This window comes from Haliotis rubra, unplaced genomic scaffold (assembly GCF_003918875.1).
Source record: "Haliotis rubra isolate DU_JTF1 unplaced genomic scaffold, ASM391887v1 Scf226, whole genome shotgun sequence".
In the NCBI taxonomy this organism is placed as follows: Eukaryota; Metazoa; Mollusca; class Gastropoda; order Lepetellida; family Haliotidae; genus Haliotis; species Haliotis rubra.
The window spans coordinates 981,811-1,004,242 of NW_025766292.1; the positions used below are offsets into that span (position 1 = coordinate 981,811).

The 22,432-nt window shown below is 41.9% G+C and overlaps 2 protein-coding genes across 2 annotated transcripts in view; one reads left to right on the forward strand and one right to left on the reverse strand.

The window, feature by feature from the left end:
* LOC124277700 (telomere length regulation protein TEL2 homolog) overlaps positions 1-15,241 on the reverse strand; it is a 68,689-nt gene extending 53,448 nt beyond the window's left edge. Inside the window, 11 exon segments of the mRNA XM_046713429.1 lie at positions 3,852-3,943; positions 4,428-4,564; positions 5,110-5,195; positions 5,721-5,735; positions 6,772-6,827; positions 8,083-8,151; positions 10,403-10,505; positions 12,118-12,265; positions 12,540-12,694; positions 13,744-13,938; positions 14,786-15,241. Of these exon segments, the coding sequence (XP_046569385.1) occupies positions 3,852-3,943; positions 4,428-4,564; positions 5,110-5,195; positions 5,721-5,735; positions 6,772-6,827; positions 8,083-8,151; positions 10,403-10,505; positions 12,118-12,265; positions 12,540-12,694; positions 13,744-13,938; positions 14,786-15,162 (1,433 nt within the window). The 5' untranslated portion in view covers positions 15,163-15,241.
* A 265-nt stretch (positions 15,242-15,506) lies between these two features.
* Positions 15,507-21,302, forward strand: LOC124277717 (dynein axonemal light chain 4-like). The gene is made up of 3 exons (XM_046713441.1): positions 15,507-15,675; positions 19,648-19,731; positions 20,179-21,302. The coding sequence occupies exons 1-3, from the start codon at positions 15,604-15,606 to the stop codon at positions 20,341-20,343; spliced, it is 321 nt and encodes a 106-aa protein (XP_046569397.1). The 5' UTR covers positions 15,507-15,603; the 3' UTR covers positions 20,344-21,302.
* Positions 21,303-22,432: the final 1,130 nt, after the last annotated feature.

A 22,432-nucleotide genomic window follows, 5' to 3' on the forward strand; every position in this document is an offset into this window, starting at 1 on the left:
ACAAGCATGGGTAGGGTGCCCAGGAACCTACAAGCACGGGTAGGATGCCCAGGAACCTACAAGCATGGGTAGGGTGCCCAGGAACCTACACACATGTGTAGGGTGCCCAGGAACCTACAAGCACGGTTAGGGTGCCCAGGAACCTACAAGCATGGGTAGGATGCCCAGGAACCTACAAGCACGAGTAGGATGCCCAGGAACCTACAAGCATGGGTAGGGTGCCCAGGAACCTACAAGCATGGGTAGGGTGCCCAGGAACCTACAAGCATGGGTAGGATGCCCAGGAACCTACAAGCATGGGTAGGATGCCCAGGAACCTACAAGCATGGGTAGGATGCCCAGGAACCTCCAAGCACGGGCAGGATGCCCAGGAACCTACAAGCATGGGTAGGATGCCCAGGAACCTACAAGCATGGGTAGGATGCCCAGGAACCTACAAGCATGGGTAGGATGCCCAGGAATCTACAAGCATGGGTAGGATGCCCAGGAACCTACAAGCATGGGTAGGGTGCCCAGGAACTTACAAGCACGGGTAGGATGCCCAGGAACTTACAAGCATGGGTAGGATGCCCAGGAACCTACAAGCATGGGTAGGATGCCCAGGAACTTACAAGCACGGGTAGGATGCCCAGGAACCTACAAGCATGGGTAGGATGCCCAGGAACTTACAAGCATGGGTAGGATGCCCAGGAACCTACAAGCATGGGTAGGATGCCCAGGAACTTACAAGCATGGGTAGGATGCCCAGGAACCTACAAGCACGGGTAGGATGCCCAGGAACTTACAAGCATGGGTAGGATGCCCAGGAACCTACAAGCATGGGTAGGATGCCCAGGAACTTACAAGCACGGGTAGGATGCCCAGGAACCTACAAGCATGGGTAGGGTATCCAGGAACCTACAAGCATGGGTAGGATGCCCAGGAACCTACAAGCATGGGTAGGATGCCCAGGAACCTACAAGCATGGGTAGGATGCCCAGGAACCTACAAGCATGGGTAGGGTGCCCAGGAACCTACAAGCATGGGTAGGGTGCCCAGGAACCTATAAGCACGGGAAGGGTGCCCAGGAACCTACAACTAACAAGCACGTGTAGGGTGCCGAGGAACCTACAAACACGGGTAGGGTGCTCAGGAACATACAAGCACGCGTGTAGGGTGCCCAGGAACCTACAAGCATGGGTAGGGTGCCCAGGAACCTACAAGCACGTGTGGGGTCCATGGTGTAGTGGTTGCCCAGGAGCAAGCCTCGAGGGTGCCCAGGAACCGCGGACAAGATCCCGACTGCCCAGGAACCAAAAGACGCAAAAAATGGTACTTGGGTCCCTGCCTGGCGCAGGTTAATGGGTACATCAAGGACCTGGCATGGGTAGGAGTCCAGGAACCTACATATGTCTGAGTGGGATGCCCAGGAACCTACAAGCATGGTATCACAGTGGGCTAGCACTATAAAACAAGCTTCAGATGGGCTAGTACAAGCAGCAGCACATATGTCAGGGATGCCCAGGAACCTACAAGCACGACGGTAAACACAATTCCACCACCACCACTACCACCACCAGCACGTGTAGGGTGCCCAGGAACCTACAAGCATGGGTAGGGTGCCCAGGAACCTACAAGCACGGGTAGGATGCCCAGGAACCTACAAGCATGGGTAGGATGCCCAGGAACCTACAAGCATGGGTAGGATGCCCAGGAACCTACAAGCATGGGTAGGATGCCCAGGAACCTACAAGCATGGGTAGGATGCCCAGGAACCTACAAGCACGGGTAGGATGCCCAGGAACCTACAAGCATGGGTAGGGTGCCCAGGAACCTACAAGCATGGGTAGGATGCCCAGGAACCTACAAGCATGGGTAGGATGCCCAGGAACCTACAAGCATGGGTAGGGTGCCCAGGAACCTACAAGCATGGGTAGGATGCCCAGGAACCTACAAGCACGGGTAGGGTGCCCAGGAACCTACAAGCATGGGTAGGGTGCCCAGGAACCTACAAGCAGGGTAGGATGCCCAGGAACCTACAAGCATGGGTAGGGTGCCCAGGAACCTACAAGCATGGGTAGGGTGCCCAGGAACCTACAAGCACGTGGGTAGGATGCCCAGGAACCTACAAGCATGGGTAGGGATGGGGCCCAGGAACCTACAAGCATGGGTAGGATGCCCAGGAACCTACAAGCATGGGTAGGATGCCCAGGAACCTACAAGCATGGGTAGGATGCCCAGGAACCTACAAGCATGGGTAGGATGCCCAGGAACCTACAAGCATGGGTAGGATGCCCAGGAACCTACAAGCATGGGTAGGGTGCCCAGGAACCTACAAGCATGGGTAGGATGCCCAGGAACCTACAAGCATGGGTAGGATGCCCAGGAACCTACAAGCATGGGTAGGATGCCCAGGAACCTACAAGCATGGGTAGGGATGCCCAGGAACCTACAAGCATGGGTAGGGTGCCCAGGAACCTACAAGCATGGGTGGGATGCCCAGGAACCTACAAGCATGGGTAGGATGCCCAGGAACCTACAAGCATGGGTAGGATGCCCAGGAACCTACAAGCATGGGGTAGGATGCCCAGGAACCTACAAGCATGGCGGGTAGGATGCCCAGGAACCTACAAAGCATGGGTAGGATGCCCAGGAACCTACAAGCATGGGTAGGGTGCCCAGGAACCTACAAGCATGGGTAGGATGCCCAGGAACCTACAAGCATGGGTAGGATGCCCAGGAACCTACAAGCATGGGTAGGGTGCCCAGGAACCTACAAGCACGGGTAGGATGCCCAGGAACCTACAAGCATGGGTAGGATGCCCAGGAACCTACAAGCATGGGTAGGATGCCCAGGAACCTACAAGCATGGGTAGGGTGCCCAGGAACCTACAAGCATGGGTAGGGTGCCCAGGAACCTACAAGCACAGGTGGTAGGATGCCCAGGAACCTACAAGCATGGGTAGGGTGCCCAGGAACCTACAAGCATGGGTGGGATGCCCAGGAACCTACAAGCATGGGTAGGGATGCCCAGGAACCTACAAGCATGGGTAGGGTGCCCAGGAACCTACAAGCATGGGTAGGATGCCCAGGAACCTACAAGCATGGGTAGGATGCCCAGGAACCTACAAGCACGGGTAGGAAGCCCAGGAACCTACAAGCATGGGTAGGATGCCCAGGAACCTACAAGCATGGGTAGGGTGCCCAGGAACCTACAAGCACGGGTAGGATGCCCAGGAACCTACAAGCATGGGTAGGATGCCCAGGAACCTACAAGCATGGGTAGGATGCCCAGGAACCTACAAGCATGGGTAGGATGCCCAGGAACCTACAAGCATGGGTAGGGTGCCCAGGAACCTACAAGCATGGGTAGGATGCCCAGGAACCTACAAGCACAGGTAGGATGCCCAGGAACATACAAGCACGGGTAGGGTGCCCAGGAACCCATTCAAGTATGGGTAGGGTGCCCAGGAACCTACAAGCACAGATCAAACTGTTGCACTGAAGGGCATTTTTTATTTCTCATATGACAGCTAAATGTAGCCAGTTTGAACTTGGATTTGCTTCAAGGTTTACCTTCAGTATATATGGTATGCCTAGATTGGTGATTGGAGTCAGCCTTTCTGTAATCTTAGTTATCAAGTGGCAGATATAAATTCTCCATGTCTCCATCAAGACAAACAACAAAAATGCTGTAAGACTTTCACTGCTTTCTGAGAATGCTGTGTGCTAGAGACATCCTCTAGATGTACAGGGCAAGCATTTCACCAAACCTACAGCAACCCTACCAATAGTACCATCCATTCACACAGTTCTCTCAATCCCAAATTACCTGTGGATTTAAACAAAGGGAGACAATAAATGAACATCACCTGTCCAGTGCCTCTATACTAGGTTCCTCAGGTATAGCGGTTGCCACCAGTAACGCATCAATCTCCACAGCAATCTCGGCATCACTCTCGGACTAGTAATGTAAAAAAACAAACACTCACACAAAATACTCACTTAAAGTACAGAAAAGACAGAAGCCTACAGTGGAGTGAGTCATCTTAGACATGCTATCTGAGGGAGGGATGTTAAAATATATATATAGTGAGTGAGTGAGTGATTGAGTTTGTTTTTACGCCGCTTTTAGCAATATTCCAGCAACATCACGGCGGGGGACACCAGAAATGGGCTTCACATCCTGTACCCATGTGGGGATTCGAACCCGGGTCTTCAGCGTGAGTGAAAATGTATAGAACACTGTAGAATGTGATGAGATACAGTAAGAATATTACTCTTTTAGCTTGAAAACAGTGTAAGCATCTTCCCCAAAACATCACTCAGTGCAATAAACAAGAAGTCATTATCCATAAAGCCATATGCTTTATCATTAATATTTCAGAGGGCAAACCATTATTATACACTGAGATCACTCTGCTGAAATCTTCCATAACCTGACTGACCTGGAAGTTGAGCTGTGGTCCCCCTGGATCCACATGGCGGGTCAGGACCTCAGCCACTTTCATGCCTAGCCTCCTCATCTTCGGGTCAGAGTGGCCGATATGACACGACACTCCAGGCATCAGGAGACGCACAAGCTCTGAAATAATGTAATTTACATACAAATGATGGATGAAATGCCCTCCAAAACAGAAAAACAGAGTAACATTACTAACAACACGGAGGCCCATTTCCTAGCTCTGTACAAGGAATGTTTATGTCTTAGATAACTGGGTCACACAGAACCATGTTTCCCGGTTTTTCTTTTTTTTCAAACGTATTATTTAAATTAAATATGTAAACCGGATGTGTCATAACTACAAAATGTGAAATTGCAAAGAGTATATAACATTTTCTTTTTATGAAAAAATAATATTCTTGCATTACAAACATTCACAGTGTAACTGCAAGGCCTGACAAGACCACAAGCAGGAGTAATACTTGGATAGTTTGTAAATGTCATTATTTTCACAATGAAATAGAATTCTATTGTTTTCTTCAGGCAAATTGTCTGTACAAACTAAAAGAATCTATACAGATGGCTCGTTTAACTATTGCACTGAGATGATTTAAAAAGGAAGTTATGCCTATAGCCCAAGGGTAGTCTTGTTTGATTCTGGAGATGGCCTGGCATTGTTAACTTACCATCCTTGTATGTTTCCTTCTCCTGGAGGTTGAGATGTCCCACACAGATGAGGACTGCCTGGGAGATGTAGTGGTGTTGCTCGTACTAACACCTGCACAGGTAGACAACAACACCAACATGTGATACACTGCGATGTGGCATCCCCCACACTTCCAGCAGGGATAGTAACACCTGCACAGGTAGACAACACCAACATTGATACACTGCCTGGCATCCCTGGCATCCCCCCACACTTCCAGCAGGGATAGTAACACCTGCACAGGTAGACAACACCAACATGTGATACACTGCCTAGTACGATGTGTGCTTGATACTACTGGCATCCCCTCACACTTCCAGCAGGGATAGTAACACCTGCACAGGTAGACAACACCAACATGTGATACACTGCCTAGTGCACGCTGTGTGCTTGATGTGTGCTTGACTGGCATCCCCTCACACTTCCAGCAGGGATAGTAACACCTGCACAGGTAGACAACACCAACATGTGATACACTGCCTAGTGCGATGTGTGTGCTTGATACTACTGGCATCCCTCACACCTCCAGCAGGGATAGTAACACCTGCACAGGTAGACAACACCAACATGTGATACACTGCCTAGTAACACGATGTGTGCTTGATACTACTGGCATCCCCTCACACTTCCAGCAGGGATAGTAACACCTGCACAGGTAGACAACACCAACATGTGATACACTGCCTAGGGATACGATGTGTGCTTGATGCTACTGGCATCCCCTCACACTTCCAGCAGGGATAGTAACACCTGCACAGGTAGACAACACCAACATGTGATACACTGCCTAGTACGATGTGTGCTTGATACTACTGGCATCCCCTCACACCTCCAGCAGGGATAGTAACACCTGCACAGGTAGACAACACCAACATGTGATACACTGCCTAGTACGATGTGTGCTTGATACTACTGGCATCCCCTCACACTTCCAGCAGGGATAGTAACACCTGCACAGGTAGACAACACCAACAACACCAACATGTGATACACTGCATCTCACACTTCCAGCAGGGATAGTAACACCTGCACAGGTAGACAACACCAACATGTGATACACTGCCTAGACGATGTGTGCTGTGCTGCACCTGCACAGGTTGATGCTTGACTACTGGCATCCCCTCACACAGGGATAGTCCAGCAACACCAACATGGGATAGTAACACCTGCAGCAGGTAGAACACCTGCACAGGTAGACCAACACCAACATGTGATACACTGCCTAGTACGATGTGTGTGCTTGATGCTACTGGCATCCCCTCACACTTCCAGCAGGGATAGTAACACCTGCACAGGTAGACAACACCAACATGTGATACACTGCCTATACACTGCCTAGTACGATGTGTGCTTGATGCTACTGGCATCCCCTCACACCTCCAGCAGGGATAGTAACACCTGCACAGGTAGACAACACCAACATGTGATACACTGCCTAGTACGATGTGTGCTTGATGCTACTGGCATCCCCTCACACTTCCAGCAGGGATAGTAACACCTGCACAGGTAGACAACACCAACATGTGATACACTGCCTAGTACGATGTGTGCTTGATACTACTGGCATCCCCTCACACCTCCAGCAGGGATAGTAACACCTGCACAGGTAGACAACACCAACATGTGATACACTGCCTAGTACGATGTGTGCTTGATACTACTGGCATCCCCTCACACCTCCAGCAGGGATAGTAACACCTGCACAGGTAGACAACACCAACATGTGATACACTACCTAGTGTATGCTGACACTGGTGTACATTAAGAATATCAAGAGGACACCGATATCCCCTGCAATTGCAAACACTTGTCCTGAATACACCAATACATTATACTTATTGCATGTCATATGTAATGCTATTTGGGGAGTAATTTCCTTTTTGACGACATAAATGTTTTATCAACATCTATGGAAAAGACAATACTGTAAGGTAATTGTGGAAATTAAGACCACTGCCGTTTCCTGTCTACAGTCCGTTTGAGACAAACTGATACCGATGAATTGCAATCTAACACAAAAACAAATAAACATAAAAGAATCAAACCAACGCAGACTGCAATAAAAACAACAGGCCAACTCTAAAAAATATTGCATAATTTTTGTCAAAAAATTAAAAAAGTTGTTTAAGAAACTGTCATCATTTATTTGTGTGTTTTCCAAGTTTGTTACAAGGGCGCATTGGCAACTAAAGGAATAGCGCGGAAAGCGAGATGCACGTGCGTTAACAGGTTCTCAACAAACTTTTGAGCTGGCGAAATGACACGTACCCAAGCTGCACAGGCAGTGCGCTGTATGTACTTAGTAATTGCATTCTTGGGTCAGCTCCTGTCATTTTCATCCTTGAAGAAATCATAGACTTTGTAAATTATAGACTTTCATTTTCTCTCACTTTGTCAATCAGCAGTAATCACATGTCTCTGATGTCAGTAATGCACATGCATCTTGCTTTTTCGCGCTATTCCTTTAGTTGCCAATGCGCCCTTGTAACAAACTTGGAAAATGCACAAATAAATGATGACAGTTTCTTAAACAACTTTTTTATTTTTGTGACACAAATTATGCAATTTTTTTCTAGAGTTGGTCTGTTGTTTTTATTGCAGTCTGTGTTGGTTTGATTCTTTATGTCGATTTGTTTTTGTGTTAGATTGCAATTCATTGGTATCATTTTGTCTCAAACAGACTTTAAGTATAAAGTTGTTTCAGTGGAAACCCCCAAAATATAATTTTTAAATATCCCTAACTATAAAAAACCCCAGTTCACAACAATACCTGTCTATTTGCCATATTTGGTGTAAGAACTACTGTTACAATTGTACTGGAAATTCTTCTGACAAGATACACAGTGTTCCTCAGCAGACATTTCGATTCATCTTGTAAAAGTCCCACCCCTTTGTTATTAACTGAAGCCCTTCTTCTTTATTCTTAAGAACATACTATGTATGATATGTATACCTTTAAATAGAGTTTCCGTCTCGTATGTGAGGTTGCCAGGTAGCCTATGATATTCTGCACTACAAGAATCTGAAAAACATAAACTCATGATACTATCCCAACACGAGCTGAATTTGACGTTCTGGTGATTTCGCTGATTGCATTGCTCGCACTATATCGGGGGGAGTATGAGCATGATCAGAGGGCTCAAGCAGTTTCATCAGCAGGGCGGATGCCCAGTCACTATCGTGAGAAGTTTTATTGACAATTGAAATCCGTAAGTTAAGTTATATAAAAAGCAAACAAACATCAGTAATATTTACCCGAGATAGTTAATACCACTTCAGATGCAAAATCAATTACCTTTATAATAAAAAAATAGCAAGCGAAAATTCAGCAAGATCAGTCATCTGCTAGTGACAGGCAATATATAAATAGGAAGCCAGATGGTCACATGAAACTCTCCCTTGCAATGCGGAGCGAAAAGTATGGCTCATCGTCAAAAACCCATACAAAATCCCTGTATGTGGTAAGCGGCAATAGGCAAGCGGTATTTAAGTAAAGGGACAGACAGTGAGATGGTGTAAAGTAAGTATGGGTGTAACTGTGGTAACAGTGTCAGTGTTAAAGTATGAACTGTAAGAATGATGGTGATTTTGAACATTATCAGCATTAATGATAATTCTTAGAATACTACCTCTAACACTTGATTGCCATTTTTCCTGGAACTTGTTTCTGAATCCACAGATATAGATTGCTAAAAACAATTAAGTCTAAGGTTTTGTGTAGTCTTTCTTCCTAGTGGTCCTCCAGCGCTTTCCAAAAGAGTTATCTCCTCTGAGGGAAATGCAGGGAATACCTCATATTTTTTAAGAAAGGGATATTTTTTAAGGAAGGGATTTCTGGGGGATGGATGTTTGGGCCTTCACTTCAAATGTTTAACAGTACTTCTGATGATGTCATGATGATGTCACTTCCTGTCTTTATCTTGTCCACCCAATTGTGAAAATAGAGTTGACTGGATATAACTCACCTAATGCAGCAAGAAGTGTTTCCACAGGCTGAACAATTTTTGTGCCCAAGAGGGGAGAGGAGATACCTTTAGTGCCTGTAGATTTACCCATTACAGATAGAGGAGAATAGCCAAACTTTTTAAATAAATTGACAAATTTGTTTCAGAGAACAAGTGAGCAGATGTGTTTATGTGAGTCACAGGAATGATATGAGCTCCTGTAAGAAGGATGGTGATGCATGGATATATCTGTCTGACCTGGAAGAAGGATGGTGATGCATGGACATATCTGTCTGACCTGGAAGAAGGATGGTGATGCATGGATATATCTGTCTGACATGTAAGAAGGATGGTGATGCATGGATATATCTGTCTGATATGTAAGAAGGATGGTGATGCATGGATATATCTGTCTGACCTGGAAGAAGGACGGTGATGCATGGATATATCTGTCTGACCTGGAAGAAGAATGGTGATGCATGGATATATCTGTCTGACCTGGAAGAGGGATGGTGATGCATGGAGATATCTGTCTGACCTGGAAGAAGGATGGTGATGCCTGGAGATATCTGTCTGACCTGGAAGAAGGGTGGTGATGCATGGACATATCTGTCTGACCTGGAAGAAGGGTGGTGATGCATGGATATACCTGTCTGACCTGGAAGAGGTGAGATGAAGCATGGATATATCTGTCTGACATGTAAGAAGGATGGTGATGCATGGATATATCTGTCTGACATGTAAGAAGGATGGTGATGCATGGACATATCTGTCTGACATGTAAGAAGGATGATGATGCATGGATATATCTGTCTGACCTGTAAAAAGGATGGTGATGCATGGATATATCTGTCTGACATGTAAGAAGAATGGTGATGCATGGATATATCTGTCTGACCTGTAAGAAGGATGGTGAAGCATGGATATATCTGTCTGACATGTAAGAAGGATGATGATGCATGGATATATCTGTCTGACATGTAAGAAGAATGGTGATGCATGGATATATCTGTCTGACCTGTAAGAAGGATGGTGAAGCATGGATATATCTGTCTGACATGTAAGAAGGATGGTGATGCATGGATATATCTGTCTGACATGTAAGAAGGATGGTGATGCATGTATAGATCTGTCTGACATTTAAGAAAGATGATGATGCATGGACATATCTGTCTGACCTGTAAAAAGGATGGTGATGCATGGATATATCTGTCTGACCTGGAAGAAGGATTGTGATGCCTGGATATATCTGTCTGACCTGTAAAAAGAATGGTGATGCATGGATATATCTGTCTGACATGTAAGAAGGATGGTGATGCACTGGCATACCTGGTGAAAGTGTCTGTGAAATAGTAACTTTGTACACAGCAAGTTCTGTATAGTGAGGTTCTTCACAATGCTATCACCAAGGAACTTCCCAGCTAAACCATACCTGAAAGGAAAATACTGAAGCTTCAACATGAAGTCTCACATTACTATTATGCTCAGTTCACCTAGCAGTGATTCTATTCTCCTGGAAGTCTCAACAATAATGCCAAACCATGAGAACAAAATGGAATTTTACCTAGGTAAATATTTTCGCTGATAGGTCAATATTTAAATCTAACCTTCTGATTCCTCCAAAAATTCAGGTGTAATACATAACAAGGTGGTTGTTTCAGGAAGGGAGTCCTACATACCAAGGTGGTTGTTTCAGGAAGGGAGTCCTACTTATCAAGGTGGATGTTTCAGGAAGGGAGTCTGACATATCATGGTGGTTGTTTCAGGAAGGGAGTCCGACATACCATGGCGGTTGTTTCAGGAAGGGAGTCCTACTTATCAAGGTGGCTGTTTCTGGAAGGGAGTCCTACATATCAAGGTGGATGTTTCAGGAAGGGAGTCCGACATACCATGGTGGTTGTTTCAGGAAGGGAGTCCTACATACCAAGGTGGTTGTTTCAGGAAGGGAGCCCTACATATCAAGGTGGATGTTTCTGGAAGGGAGTCCGACATACCATGGTGGTTGTTTCAGGAAGGGAGTCCGACATATGAAGGTGGATGTTTCAGGAAGGGAGTCCGACATATCATGGTGGTTGTTTCAGGAAGGCAGTCCGACATACCATGGTGGTTGTTTCAGGAAGGGAGTCCTATTTATCAAGGTGGTTGTTTCTGGAAGGGAGTCCTACATATCAAGGTGGATGTTTCAGGAAGGGAGTCCGACATATCAAGGTGGTTGTTTCAGGAAGGGAGTCCTACTTATCAAGGTGGATGTTTCAGAAAGGGAGTCCTACATATCATGGTGGTTGTTTCAGGAAGGGAGTCCTACTTATCAAGGTGGATGTTTCAGGAAGGGAGTCCGACATATCAAGGTGGATGTTTCTGGAAGGGAGTCCTACATATCAAGGTGGATGTTTCAGGAAGGGAGTCCTACTTATCAAGGTGGATGTTTCAGGAAGGGAGTCCTACTTATCAAGGTGGTCGTTTCAAGAAGGGAGTCCTACTTATCAAGGTGGATGTTTCAGGAAGGGTGTCCGACATACCATGGTGGTTGTTTCTGGAAGGGAGTCCTACATATGAAGGTGGATGTTTCAGGAAGGGAGTCTGACATATCAAGGTGGATGTTTCAGGAAGGGAGTCCTACATACCATGGTAGTTGTTTCAGGAAGGGAGTCCTACATACCAAGGTGGATGTTTCAGGAAGGGAGTCCGACATATCAAGGTGGATGTTTCAGGAAGGGAGTCCTACATATCAAGGTGGATGTTTCATGAAGGGAGTCCTACTTATCAAGGTGGTTGAGTCCGGAAGGGAGTCTGACATATCAAGTTGGATGTTTCAGGAAGGGAGTCCTACTTATCAAAGTCGTTGTTTCTGGAAGGGAGTATGACATATCAAGGTGGATGTTTCAGGAAGGGAGTCCTACTTCTCAAGGTGGATGTTTCAGGAAGGGAGTCCTACTTATCAAGGTGGTTGTTTCAGGAAGGGAGTCCTACTTATCAAGGTGGTTGTTTCAAGAAGGGAGTCCTACTTATCAAGGTGGTTGTTTCTGGAAGGGATTCATACATACCAAGGTAGTTGTTTGAGGAAGGGAGTGAGCGCACTTTCTAAACATCGTGTTGGAACCCCAGTGATGATTCTCTCACATACCCGGCACCAGATGTAATCTGAGTGTACTTTTGGGTATAGCAGCGGTAGCAAGCATCCCCAAACACGATCTGAAAATATATTGAGTTAAAATCAAGTCACAGCAAGAAATTGCCCATTCACTGTTTTAGTGCCAACACTATTTAAAGCTATGTTGCCCAGTTGGTTGGATATTGCAATGTAACAAGTATTCTGTTATGAAGCTAATGTCATTATCTGTCTACTGACACTTGCTCCTGTTTCCACGACACTGGAATCTTTATTTTATTGTTAGTCCCACTGTTGACAGTCATACTTGTCCCCACATAGATATTCCTGGAAATCCCCTATTTCAACTCTTCTCACCTGCATGCCCCGCAAGTGCCAATCTCCCCAGCACCTTGCTGACAAACTCCAAGGAACAATCGCTACCGGCAACAAGACACCCTCGTGCCTTCTCCAGAGTCCTGTAGATGTCTCCACACACCAGCGGCACGTAACTTTGAGGGTAAAACATTTCACTGGAACATAAGAAATGCAGTATTTTACACTGTTGATAAGTACATCAAAATGGACATGTCCTGCCTTCACCATTTCGTCAATGCTGAAAGTCTAAACATACTATCATGTACTTTCAGTTCAACACCAAAACTGCAGACCATCATCTCAATCAACATAATCAAGATGATTACTAGCTTTAGACAATGGTGAGCATCAGGTAGAGGCAATAAACGATGCAGAAGGACACTGATCTTTGCTGGACATGGCACTAACATTGGTTTTGTTTCATTTTTGGGGGGGGTTATTTGTTGCTTAACATCACTCTCAGCAGTATTCTAGCTATATAGTGGTGGTCTGTAAATAATTGAGTCTGGTCCAGACAATCCAGTTATCAACAGCATGCAATGATTTACGCAATTTGGACATGATGACACATGCACAAGGGAAAGTGAGCTCGACCACCCAATAGATTAAGTGACCTCTTATGACAGGCATGGCTTGCTGAAGACCAATTCTGCCCTGACTGATGGCCGAGCATGTTTTTGAGACTGTAGATAACGGTACATATTCACAATGGAATGGCTTGGAGCAAGTACAATTTAGCCAGGGTTTATTGATGGATGCATTTACAGAGCATGTTTGGGACACTATGGGTCACAGAATATGCCAGAGAGATCCTCCAGTACAAAGTCTTGAGGTGTTGGAACAAGCCCTCCATCAAGAATGCAATACCTTATCGCCAAGTATAATGCATAATACAGTCAATGAGGAAAAGGGTTTAGGGATATTAATACAGTTTTGGGAGATTACACCTGATATTGCCATGAAGAACTGAATAAACTACAGTATTTTCTTCTTTTTACGTTTAGATTTGCCATTTAAATATTTCAGTTTATCCAAATAGCAAGGTAAGGTAAATTAAGGTTTGGATAAGTTCCTTTGCTATGGTTAATGGTAGCATACTGATAGTGATAATATGACAAATATGGTGATACTTTATTCTATGTGTATTGGTTCAGAGATGTCAAAATTGTCAGACAAAAGGTGAACTACAACGTATGAAACGGACCCTGTTTCCTTCTGGAGTTTGTTGGTGACAGTTTCTGGTAGAGACACAATGGTGGTTGTCAGCTGATCCTGTAGCTGCAGGTCATTATATTCAGGCAGAGGGAGTACAGACTGTTCCCAGAATATCTCTGCCAGCTTATGCTCAGTCAACAATGTTTCCAACAAAGACACACACTTATGAAGTTTAAAACCAAGCCTGAAAATAGAAAGAACTATGTCAAACCAAACAAGCATTTTTGTGCCATCTGACTGCTGCAGCTCGATTGGTTACAGTGGACCTGTATTCAAAAATACTAACACTGATACATTGTTATAAACAGTCTTTACAGTGGCGCCGCACACAAATACAGACATTAATTTGCTTACTCTAGTTGATCTGTTACAACATAGCCTCATTAAAATACACATTCAAACTGTCTGGTATGACAAATTGATTGTGGATTCTCTGTTGCAAACTTACACATAGCTTTGTCATCTGTATCTAAACACCATTAGTTTAGTTTCAATACATTTTCTTACAATAATGTTTACTGTCACAATTAAGAAATGTAACAATGTTGGTTTGCCTATCTTCATTCAAAGTTTGTTGCAGAAAAAGGTCCGTCTGATATATAAGGACATATGGAAAATTGTTTTCAATCAGAGGTCTATATGAACATACTATTTGAAAAGTCAAAAATACTACAAACATTACTTTGATATAAGTAGCATTTATCATGGACAATGATGGACTGTTTGTGACACCCAGTTCTTTGTGTTTGTCGCTGTGCACTGAACTTTGCAATATATTTCAGGTAATGATGGATGGTCTTGTAAATAACTCAGTTTTGACAAGACAGTTCAGTGATTGACATCACAAGCATTTATCCACATTACTGGAATATGACAACATGCATCAAAAATCGTGTGAGCGAACTTGACCACCTAATAGAGGTCATGAAGAGATCATGCATGGATTAATTACATTTCAGTTTTCATTTGGGCAAACTGTATACCAGCATTCGTATACATATAGACAATGACATTTAAAACACATATATTACCCCGATTTAGAAATAGTTGTACACAAAACTGTTATAGCTTGAGTAGCAGGTCCATCCATGAAGATCCTCTCTAATGATTGTACGTTTGCTTTCGAATACTTGGATACTACTTCAACGGACAGGGAATTCAGCAGGCGACTGCAACATCTCGAATAGTGAAACTGTCGAAAGACACGTTTAGCTCTTGCTAAATCTGAACTAGCAATGCCCTCAATGTGTTTTAAACGCGAAAATTCTACATCACATACAAATTCTTTAAATTTCATCAACATTTCGACATAATTCTGATTAACTTTGTCACATGACAACCCGTTCTCGATTTCCCGAGCTATACGTCGGATCTCCGACTGCAAAGGTTGTCGTTGTAGATCGTTCATTTTTCATAAAACAGGGACATTTATGAAAGAGTCTTCAATCATTTAATTTTGTAAACACAAGCACATGTTTGCTGATACATCCGCTTCCGCAAGTATTAAAGACATAGTTTTCCTTGAAACATATTATATATTTATTATATATACATTTCTTTTTTGCCAACCTTTGGATTCTGTGTTATCTATGTACCATAGAATATATATACGTGTTTAAATATGAATTGTAAACTTGGTATTGATAAGAGAGTGGAGAAAAAACGATAATGCACTATAAGAGAAATTGTTGTTGCTGAGTAGTAGTGTTTAGAAAGATTTGGTAGTACTTCCGTTACGCATGCGCACTGTTACCTAGTTACCAGTAGCGGAAGGCAACTGAGGCTAACATTTCCACACATTATTTGAGCGTTTGCCGGTGTTATCGCTTCATTTTCGATACCTTGAAAGATGGCAGAACAAACAGAAGAGAAGAAAGCAGACACTGATTCAAAGAGAGTACACACGTATCCTCTCATCAGGGTAAATATATTGATCTTGAAATTTGGCGCTCTCAATCTTTTGTTGTTTACAAATTTGAAAATGTTTCAGATATTTGGATATTATTGCAGGAATTTGTCACTCTACCAAGGAAGATTCGAATTGTCATTTCATTTGTAAGCTTTCGTCGGAAAGAAGTATCTTGTCTTCAGACAATGGAAATGCACTATGTAACACAATAAATGAATATCCCGTGATAGTCCATGAGATAGAAAGAGCATTATAAATTGTCAGTCGTGATTTTATCAATTCTTGATGTGGCATTCTTCTTTGTGGTCAACAACAATATCGGCAATATTTTGAATGACAGTAAATCAGTGGTGCTACAGTGTACAATGATAAATCTGAATCATTTATAAAACATTCAACATTTGGAGGTTCACGGACATGACAACAACATCGCACTTGATCTCCTTGGTTGTGGTGGTTGTTGTGATCATGCCAAATGATGGTGTATGTCATAAATTCAACTTTCTCTTAGCAGAATGTTCATGTAAATGTGATGGTTACTGCAGCCAAAGTTGATGTAAACCTACTGTAATCATAACTAACAAACCTGGCTGGTAAAATCAAGGGAGGTAAATCTATATGTTAACAGTATTCTGTATTCGACAATGTGATTGTGCATAATAGGATAGAAGTTCGAAAAAATATAAAATTGCTACACACAAGTTACTGCTGAGCATAACAATTTAGGATGTCAATTAGAAGTTGTTCATGAATTCCTCAAAAACATTGCCAGTGAGTTTCAGTTATGTAGTCTTATATAAAGCAGGGATTTACAGGACGTGAATTCCTACATGTCCTATACGCATAAAAATTGACAATGGACGCAACAAAATTTATTGGCGCGTCCACTGGGACTCAGAAGTTGAAATATTTTTTACAAAAATTCCAATCAAGTGACAGTAAGTTATCACTGAGTTTGCTACTAGCTGGGTTATAGTATTATTTGCAATTTAATTACTGTGACAATGTGATGATCATGATACACAATGTAATAACAGTATTAACTAGGATTGCCTCCTGGGCAATAGTGACAGTCTTCAGACCTCCCCATACACTCCCCATGGCTACCTTTACTTGTACTGTTTCTTTGGACGCCAGCTGGAGCGCCCATTACAGTGTTTTTGAGATTAATTTGGCATTGATTTAATGCTGCTTACACAAACGGAAAATTCACAAACTGCAGAAAAACAAACAGGAAGACACAGTCAAACAAAGCAAAATAATACAGCAATATCTACAGACATATACTAAAAGAGATTACTGGTAAATATTGCAGATTTTGTTGTGGTCCAAAAGTCAAGCGTATTCCTGTCACATTCAGGCTGGTAAGCACACTGCTGGAGAAATCACATCCTGGCAATTCCAGAACACTAATTGTTTTAACTGTAGACCTAAGAACAATGGAGTTACGGCCTGTTAAAGAGGGAACTATTTCTGTGGGCACTGGAAAACCAGGAAGCGGTGATAGCTGCTAGATTTTACGACGCTTCCTCCAGCTATCTCACAACTGAAAAAATGCGAAATCCTAATGTCCCTCCCTGTTTGTGGCGTAACTATTGACTTTTACATAATAATATTGTGATATCGACATGCCTTGAACAAACTCAGTAGTCCGGAGTGGGGGCTTTAAAACGATATATAGAACACTATTGTACCATTTGCCGTTCAGGAGAAGAAGATTGTTAAACACAGGCACTGTCAAAAAAGGTGCGGAAATGTGTAAAATCGCGAAGGTTGTCTTTGTGTTGTAATGGTGACGTAATTATTGATTTTTACATAACCATGATGTGAAGCAAAAATGTTTCCCATTCAATTACCTACAGGTTGGTACTTAGGAAAATGGAATCCATTGATTTTTCGCAGAGTTGTGACCTTTTTTTTAACCCTATGAAAATGCGTCTTAGAAAAATTGACCAAATTCCAAGGGTGATAACTCTTAAACTATTCAAGATATCGATATGCCTTGAAGGGTTTAAGTAGTCCAGAGTGTGGGTTTTAAAATGATATATCGAACACGATTGTTCTATATGCCGTTCTGGAGAAGAAGATTTTCAAACACAGGCACCGTCAAAACGTGAAAATCGGCAATAAAATTCAGTTTTTTCAAAATAGCGCAAAATTTGACCTGCCGGCCAACTTCCGGTATGTGTTGAATCGATGGGGAATGGTTTTGTCTACACTGAGTGAAAGTTTGGTCCATTTATCCCTTATAGTTTTTAGATATTGAGGTTGAAAGATTTCGACATTTTGGGTGAGCGGAAGCCTGAATTCGGGATTTTTTCCACTATGTATCAATTTCAGCATACAGGCTATCACCCCCGAAAGTTTCACGAAAATTGGCCGAGCAGTTAGGTCAGGAGAGCTGTCACAAAATTTGTACAAATAATAATAATAAGAAGAAGAATAATATTCGGATAATAACAGTAGGTCTTCCAGACTTTCGTCTGAAGACCTAATAATAATATTTAAGTGTCTGGGACCCCCATTTTGTTGTCCAGGACCCCTGAAAATTAAGAGTATGAGTCCCAGGGACCCTCAAATGCAGGACTCCATGTAAATCCCTGATAAAGTCTTTTCACTTTCCATCATTTCTGCAAATTGTTTATGCAAGGGATGCAATGATATAACAATCTACTTGTTGATCATGCTACACACTTGCAGATTACCCTATCTCAGATATCCACGCTTAGAAGTGACCACATCTTGGATAGTCACATTATGATTATAGGGCTGCAAGTTGCAACGGATATGCTATGAGCTGAATACAATATGTTTCACGAATTCAAATATGTATTTATGAATATTTTAAAAAAAAATTAAATTGAAACTTCTAAATTATATCTTTTCTATAAAACAAAATGAGGCAAGGCTAAAAACTAGTTCTAAGAAAATCACTCTCTTAAACATAGTTGTAAATATTTGATTCCAGTGACCATGAATGATAAATTAAATTCATGGAGGTATATGATTCTATTCACCAAATATACAGGTGAATCGTAACAGGTCTAGTCACATGAAGCAGTGACCCTATCATATTCTCTCACTTACGCTAACAACATTCTTCCATACTTTTCACCTCCTCCCCTAATTAGGAATATTGTTGGTAAAAATGTCCTTTTCCCTATTAAAGTGTTTTCATTATTTCCGTTGGACTCCATGCAATGACTATGTAAAGAAACATAAAAAAAATATTTTCTTAATCAAAGTTTCATTTTCATACTTGAAGAAAGTTCAGTGGAAAACAAATTTAAAACTGTATTCGATAGTTAATTGATGAATATGAATTACAGATTAGTCATTATTTAATTTTTTAATATTTTGATCCATGTATGCTTAATATGATTCCATTCAAAATATGAATGTATAAGGTACATTTTTTTACCACCCATGCAGTACAGAGACAGGTTGTTCAAAAATAAGTCTGTATGCCACTAGTGTGACATGACAAAAAGTGAATGTTCACAACATAACTCTGTGAGAGTTTGCACCAAGTGATATTATGATAACTAATTAGGGCTGGGATGATACCCTATGTCACGATACAATACATATCGCGATATTTTACCTGCGATACAATACATATCACGATACATACACCTTGAAAGAATGACACGGTATCAAGATTTAAACTGATTTATTTCAAGGTATTTGTGTTTAACAATAACACCATTGTAATAAACAAACAAGTAACTCTATCATACTTGCATATTTTTCTCTAAATAAGTATGTTATCATGTTTAAGATAATACTATGTTGAAAAAAGTTGTGTATCGTTTTGTATAGATGTATCAAACTTAAATGTATCGCGATGTATCGGTGCATTGGTGAGTCATCCCAGCCCTATAACTAAGTTATCACATTTAATATATTTTCTGCTCTTTGTTGTACATGCATATTGTGTTAAAAGGTTTTGGCTAACTGTGTTGTTCATTGTCTTATTTGAAGCATTCTGATATGAATGATGAAATGAAGACTGAAGCTATGGAGTTGTGTGTCACAGCCTGTGAGAAGTTTGCCAGCAATAACGAGGTATGAACCCAAGTGTAAGACTGTTATCTTCTTCTGAAATATTGAAGAAAAAACTAGGTCCGTTTCGTTATGGAATACTTCAGAAAATGATAATTAGATGAGATCAATAGTTTCAAAAGAAACTTAAAAATATGTCTAAATTTCCATACTTTGTTCATATATATATATATTCTATACTGTGTACACTGAGTCGATGGAAAACAAATTTGAAGTTCAGCATAAACAGGAAGGGGTTCTTGTCATAACTGTGAAAATTTAAACTCTAAACTTTAGTGGAGTCTCTAGATTCAAATACTACACAGCAGCATACCTGAAACGCCCTTATTACTGAACCCTGCTTCACTCCAGGGTCTGATGGTTGTCTGAATATGAGAGTGATAGACTGCCATTAACTATGACATGAATCATTATATTGATATCAACCACTGTGTGTATAACTTTCCACAGAATGCTGCCAAGATGATCAAGGAGACTATGGACAAGAAGTTTGGCGCCTCCTGGCATGCAGTTGTTGGTGAAGGCCTTGGCTTTGAGATCACCCATGAAGTGAAGAACCTGCTCTATATGTTCTTCGGTGGCAATGTGGCCATTGTAGTGTGGAAGTGTTCCTGAACAGTTGCAGTCATCAGCTGATGAACATCACATTGAGCTGGTCATGTTCCTCCAACTATGGATCAGTCACTTTACATTCTACATCATGCATTATCATTCAGTGAATGTGACACTGTGAATTGTGTTCAATGTGTAGGTAGCGGGAGGGGGTGTGAGAGGGGGTAACAAGGGATATCGTGTAATCTTTAAAATAAAGTATGGACAGACATTAAGCATGCTAGGTTCCATTTTTAACTTCTTTGTTCAGAGACATGTTTTTTAAATTCTATGTAGCTGGATGGGATTATTGTTGATGAAACATAGTTTGTTCATTGCAGAGATAACATTTATGATCTTGTGTACAAATCGTATCTGCTAGTTGTACATATTTTATTTAGATAATAGATATTACACTTACTCTGCAATGTTTCCTTATCTTCAAGTACAACTTCCATGTTATTGATATGGGTTAACTCCCTTTACATGTCTGCTGGAAAATATATGTAACTTTTCCCAATATGAAAGATATGTTAGTGGCAGGTTCAAATTACTGGAGAACACACATAAGACTAACTGAACACAATAAAGTTATTATTGTTATTTCTGATTAATGATACTTACCATGTCATAAACACTTTGCACATTTCTTTACCATCTCATTATGACGCATTACCTATTGGCAGCCATCTTGCAGCATTGTCCTGTGTTGTGCACTTGCCTGCTATGCCATAGCATAGACCAACCTTTGATGTACCTTGGAGAAGTATCCCTGTATTATTGCAGTATATATATATGCCGCCTTTACAGTGTTTATATGTGTGTTATACAGAGTTTCCCATTCCCTTGACTTAAGACCAAGGTTGATATCACTTGAGCTATGCATTTGTACATAGCAGTTCCAGATTTTAGCATTCCATGTACATACGTTAACTTTATTATTATTATTGATGAAGTATGATAATAAACGAAATTTTAGTATCCGTTAGACTTGTTGTCCTCAATCACACTTTGAAAAGAGTGTAAGGGCAAATGGCCTGTATGTTCTTGTGGCATGGGTAGCTTTGCAGAGTATTGTCCCTTTGCCAGATGTTTCAGTGGTAGACACAGACTAAAGTACTGTCGGAAATGCTAGAAAAATGCTTTTTAGCCTTAATACTTTGATAAAGGTGATAAATGTACTATGTTGTCAATAGATCAACTCGCCTATAGTGTACCTAATTTTTATTTCAATCGATTTAACATTCCCATGCATTTGAAGGGCAGTTTACAGGTGAGAATTTGGTACCAAAACAACAACTCAAGATTTTTTCAGAGTTTAACATGAGAAATCTGAAATAGTCTTTAAATTTATGCTAATAATACAGGTGGTGCAAAAATATAAATTCACGTTTTTCTTAAACAAATATATGTTGAATGTTTGTGCTACTTGACTTAGTTATCGTTTCTTCATTGAAGATAAATGAATATAAATGTTAAGTCTTAATAAATAAGTTTCCCGTCATGCGTGCACATCTTTATCACAGCGTTGACTATGGCCAGCGATTTGAAGACGATTGTAGCAAAGGTTTATAAGTTTTTTGTGCTTGAGAAAGACAGGTAAACCTTTCATTAGTTTAGAAAGGGTTTATTACAGAACTTGTAGAGCTATTGGTATGTCTTACCAACAAGTTTACAATATTGTAAACAAATCAGACAAGACAGGGACCATCTCAAAACCCAAACCATCCTTGACAACTTTGACAAGGGAGTGGTTAGACGGGCGGTCTACAAACGTTATGAGAAGAAGATTCCACCTACATGTAGGAGTATCAGAGAGGAAATTAAGGACAGTATCAACGTCTCCAGAACCACACTCATCATTGCCCTCCATGACATGGGGTTCAAGTACAAAGCCCGTGGTGATGACTGAGCTGTCTTCAGGGAGAAGTACTTTATTGTGTCCATGAGATCCTCTCACTGTGGCAGAGTACCGTGCCCTTGGCTTCCAGATAGTTTACCTGGATGAAACTTGGGTCAACAAGGACCCATTCTACGGACTATATGTGGTTACCCACAGACCGACAGAGAGCCCCGTGGTACCATCTGGGAAGGGCAACCGAATGATTGTACT

Coding starts and splice junctions, on each gene's coding strand:
- LOC124277717 (XM_046713441.1), top strand. CDS start 15,604: ATGGCAGAACAAACAGAAGAGAAGAAAGCAGACACTGATTCAAAGAGA. Junction 15,676..19,647: donor ACACGTATCCTCTCATCAGG/GTAAATATATTG, acceptor TCTTATTTGAAG/CATTCTGATATGAATGATGA. Junction 19,732..20,178: donor AGTTTGCCAGCAATAACGAG/GTATGAACCCAA, acceptor AACTTTCCACAG/AATGCTGCCAAGATGATCAA.